Raw genomic sequence first — 4,918 nt, 5'->3', positions numbered from 1 at the left:
CCCTTTTCTCTACTACACCACTAGGTGGCAGTCTTGGTTAGACATAACCCATTGCTGAAGTGGTTTTTGTAGGTAGTTGCATTTCTAGGACATGCACTTGAAATTACTATTATTTCTGTTCACTTGCTGCATATCATTAACACCATATACCATATCATGGAGGTGCAGTGTGAATGTCATTCATGTCAATTTGGAAAAAGAAACACCAGTGCCTATTTAATACAATTCACTTTATTAGGACAATGCTGCAACTACAGTTTAAAAATGTATTTGTTTTAAACCCATTATTATAATAAATGCTAAACTTTCAAATTCATCAGTATTGTAAAATTGTTTTGTCCAGTAATGAACTGTGCATATATACCCCAATACAACAGGCACAGTCTAGCATGCCACAGAATCGATGCTATAGCTATGAAACTATAAGAACAGTACAGGGTTGCAGTACATGAATATTCATGTTCTGCTCTATGATTTGCCCCAGTCCAGAGCTTTCATGAATTCCTCTTCTGTAAACGACAACATCTTGGCAGCTTCAAAATGCATCTGCTCAGACAGGAGAGAGATGGATCCGTTTATGAAAGAAAAGATATCTGTAATAATGATACTGCCTTGTAATGATTACTCATATGTGAATATGGATACGGTACTTACTTTTTGTCTTTTCAGTATATCTATCAGTTTGAGCTGTTTCTTAAATCCAACGAGAAGTTCTGCTTTTTGTTTTTCCAGTCTCTTGTTTTCAGCTTGTAGGGTTTCTATCTTTGTATGCTCCTGACTTGTGGTGTCCTATAGAGAAGGTAAAGAATGAACTAGGCTAAATGACAGAAAGTAATCTTTTAATACAAAACTTGTGGTAACATTGTTTGAGTGAAGTGAGAACACAGAAAGCATCTGTTGACACGACAGTCTGATGGGTGGTTTAATTTACCTTGCTCATCTGCTTGATCTTGTTCAGTTGTGTCTTTGACCTCTCCACTTCCTCCAAAGCTCTGTTCAGTCTTACTTCTATGGCGCTATGATTACTTGCAGCCTGTTTTTGTGCTCTCTTGAAGCCTTCGATTTCCTATGTCACACACAAACAGAGAGGAACAAAGTGAGGTGAGATGGTTTTACCACCATATCAATGGTAATACTGGTAAGATAGCCTCTATAATCAGGCATCATTGTCACTTTTTTGTAACTGGTAGTTGTGAACCTATCTTGGGGATTTTAAATATGTGACTGCAATAGGTAACTATCAACCATTCTTCCTTTCTTTGGGGAGTGTTTTGGGATTGGGAATGTCTCTTTTAAGAGCCCTCATAAGCCCCGGTTGGAAATATTATATAACTTCATTTGACCCCACCCCTGGTAAAGGCAAGGACCCAGTCGCTGTGGGATTTCTCTGAATTCCAAAGATATCTGTCACACGAGCCAGAGCTCTATGCTATCACCAGCTGCAGAAGAGGTTCACCTTACAGAGCCAGGCTAATCATGTTAATGGGGGCCATGCCTGGCATTCCCCTGCTGAGGGCTTGATTTCAGCCTTTATTAACAACCTTGTCTAAGCTGTGGAGTGCACCTCATTCAGAAATAAGACATTAACAGATATCACTCAAGTACTACATGTACATATACATCATCATCTTAGGTTCCTCGCAATCACCAGGAACTTGTCCATGAAGCCTCTCATAGTCAGAGAGACCAAACAAGTGTTTGGTGTAAAATGTTATCCTTGACACCTACCTTCTGTAGAGCAGCTACTTGCTGTTGGAGCCCGTCACATTTCTTATTCGACTCTTCTGCTAAAGCTCTGTGCTTCTCTATCTGGGTTTGCTGAATGTTAGTGGTCTTCTGTAGTCTGACTCGATCCTCTTCCACCTCCTTTATTTTAGTGCTCAGAGTAGTGTTTTCATCATCCTAAAACAACAGAAACATAATCTTCAGTATATGACTGAAGAAACATACTTCCATTTTCATTGTTTATTTTTTTATCCTTACCTTCTTGCTACCCTCATATGATAACCGATTTAATTCTTCTTGCATCACACGTAGTTTTGCCTTGAGAAACCGTATCTGAGCATCTAAAATACATAGAACAGAAAAAAATCTATTTCACAAGTATGACAAGGGACTACAATGTCTGGGGCCAAGCAAAAATCTAAATTCACCTGATCCCATCTCCTCCCCAACACTGGGCATGACATCATTCACCAGATTGTCATGAGGATCCCCATCATCCAGCTTCCTCTCAATGTTACAGATTGTTTTGGCCAAAGAAAAATCCACAAAGTCTTCAAGAACAGCAACATCATCAACAGCAGATACCTTTGCTGTTCTGAAATAAAACAAGAAACCAATTATTATTTTTATATCCACCCCAAAATTTGTTTTACTATCAATGAAACGAATCAGTGAAACAAATCAAGAAACTTACGATGCCTTTCTTTGGTTTTGTGGAGGCCTGTTCTGTGACACAGATTTAGTTGTGACCCGTTTCTTTGTCACTACCTGAACAATGAAAAAAATGTTTTGATTTATATAATTGATTATATTATTATAATTACTATAATATGTTACTCATTATCTGCGATAAACTACTGTACCTTTGCAGTGGGCTGTTTCACTGAAGGTTCCAGCAGGTTTATATTCCTATACAGACAAATTATCATTATATGCTTTTCTAATTCATATTTGTATCCAGTGTGCACACAATATGATATTTTCTGTTAGGTAATTTCATTACCTGAAGTCGTCTTCATCTTCAATGTCAACATCAAAGTGAGAAGAGATTGGCTTCGACAAGACATCATTCTGTTCTCTCTGAGGCAATCATGAAACATAGTTATATGAGGACAAAAATGTATACTTAAAACGTATATACTTATATTATACTTAATACAACAAAAAGGGATCATGTGTCAAAAGGACTGATTGTTTAATTTATATTGTTCTGCAGTGTATCAATACGTTAAGTTAATAACTTACCATAACCTGTTCTGCTTGTCTTACTAGTTCAGCAGTTTTTGCTTCCAGCTCTGCATTTAGACGTCTACAATGGGAGAAAACAATGTTAAATGGATATTACACTCACAAATGTTTCATTTCAAGCCTTTATTTCAACTCGGGCACCACTGAGGGAGAGAAACCCTCATTTTCAGTGGGGCCGAGTGCATAGGATATACATACAGTGCAACAATAATAAACACACATTTCAACAAGGATCAAACAAGTACAAATAGATAGGCTACACAATGGATTCTAGTCATTGCCTTGAATTGACTAATAGATGGGAGAGAGTCTTAAACGTGCTTTGCAGCAGGTTCCAGGAGTGTGGAGCAGCAAATAAGAAGGCAGTCTTTCCAAGTTCTGTATGCATACAGGGGACCTTTAGAGCAAGCCTCTCTAGAGCAAGCCAGTAAAAGTTTGTCAGATGCTTTCAGACCAGACATTGTCATATGTCGTAGAGACTTACTTGTATTCCTCCTCTTTAGCAAGAAAGTCCATTGGAGGTGATTTCTTTGAGGGCACAGAGGCAGGACGTCTCACTGATCTTCCTCCTCGAGACATGTCTGCCCTGGACGACAGAGGTCTCTTGGGCTGAATAAACAAATGCAAGGATTGTATTATGTGATTAGATAGCTAACTAGCTATGCTATGGTAGTTGTCTGACTTTCAGTTTTTAGCCAGCATGATATCAGAGTGCAATTAACTAGCTAAAAACCATCGGTGATTCTAAAGCTGGATAGAAGCAGTTTGGCCATTTTGCTAACAAGCATGAGTAACCTAGCTAGCAGCTACTTCATACTCTTACTACACACGCCAGGCATCAGACATAGAAACTCAGTAGCCTACATAGGTTACTAATGCAGTTCTTGTATTCGACATGGAAATGGGAATAGGACATGGGAATCCTCAACATTAATCATCCAATGAATGCGTATATATATTTAAAAGTTGGAATACCTCCTGAATTGCCATATTTTTGGGTTCAGCCATGTTTGTTGTGCTGGAAGGCGGGCGGCGTCGCGGTTGCGTAGCAACCGGCTGGTGTTGCTTTTACAGTTGGGGTGCGTTCGTAAATACGCTCTGGAAATCTGATCAGCACTCATGGAATGCCTCTTGTCCTATCAAATTACTTGCTCCCTTTATGACGTTGAACCCAGTCTGCGCTCCGGCGCTCTCAGAGCAAGTTTACGAACGCATCCTTGGTCACGTTGGTCAAGACAGAAAAGGCTCTTTAAGAGTCTTTCTCGAAATAATGATTTAACCACAACCCCGATCACAACATTTACACTATCAACCCCTCAATTAAGGACAAATAGCTAAGACTCATATACAAGTGTTATACTAAATGCCTTTTAGTGAGTCACATATCTCTCTCTGACTGACTGACATGCATGGAGAGGCGAGTGTCCATAAAACACCACATAGATATTGATATGGGCCAATGCTTTGAAATATAATGACACTGAAATGTCTTAATTGAGTCCATTTGTAGCAGTATAGATATATTGTACGCTGGTTCATTCTCTCCTCATCTTCTGGATACATGTTTGGGTGTGTCCATGGTTGAATAGGACATTATTCACAAGGCCAGGATCGGCCTGAATGACTTCTCTGAGCTGTGCAGAAGGATGTGCATGTTAAGGATCTATTGATGCCCAACTGTTTTAAATTCGAGGTACACTTTGTAAAAGATGTATTCATAATAGTTTAGTCAGTGAATTTGAATCAGTGAGAAGCAGCAGCAGGTTGAGAGACCGACGCGACCCCCGTGAAAAACAGGTTGTACTACTACAGCCATGTGCGCCTGCGCAGAGCCCCTGGCTGCGTTCATAAACTCGCTCTGAGAGCGCCGGAGCGCACACTGGGTTCAACGTCATAAAGAGACCAAGTAATTTGATTGGACAAGAGGTATTCCATGAGTGCTAAT

General features: G+C 39.6%; 1 protein-coding gene across 1 annotated transcript in view; it reads right to left on the bottom strand.

The window, feature by feature from the left end:
* Positions 1 to 468: 468 nt before the first annotated feature.
* The window catches only part of tex9 (testis expressed 9), a gene marked incomplete at both ends in the record, with an annotated part of 31,164 nt that continues 26,714 nt past the window's right edge, over positions 469 to 4,918 (bottom strand). The window contains 11 exons of the mRNA XM_080526088.1: positions 469 to 546; positions 655 to 789; positions 932 to 1,066; positions 1,729 to 1,902; positions 1,984 to 2,066; positions 2,154 to 2,320; positions 2,420 to 2,493; positions 2,589 to 2,634; positions 2,729 to 2,805; positions 2,971 to 3,034; positions 3,458 to 3,582. Of these exons, the coding sequence (XP_080382214.1) occupies positions 469 to 546; positions 655 to 789; positions 932 to 1,066; positions 1,729 to 1,902; positions 1,984 to 2,066; positions 2,154 to 2,320; positions 2,420 to 2,493; positions 2,589 to 2,634; positions 2,729 to 2,805; positions 2,971 to 3,034; positions 3,458 to 3,582 (1,158 nt within the window). The remainder of the gene's footprint in view (positions 547 to 654; positions 790 to 931; positions 1,067 to 1,728; positions 1,903 to 1,983; positions 2,067 to 2,153; positions 2,321 to 2,419; positions 2,494 to 2,588; positions 2,635 to 2,728; positions 2,806 to 2,970; positions 3,035 to 3,457; positions 3,583 to 4,918) is intronic.

The sequence above is a fragment of the Nansenia antarctica genome (genome assembly GCF_963989245.1).
Source record: "Nansenia antarctica genome assembly, chromosome: 1".
NCBI lineage: Eukaryota > Metazoa > Chordata > Actinopteri > Argentiniformes > Microstomatidae > Nansenia > Nansenia antarctica.
This window is presented reverse-complemented; position numbering and strand designations above follow the sequence as displayed.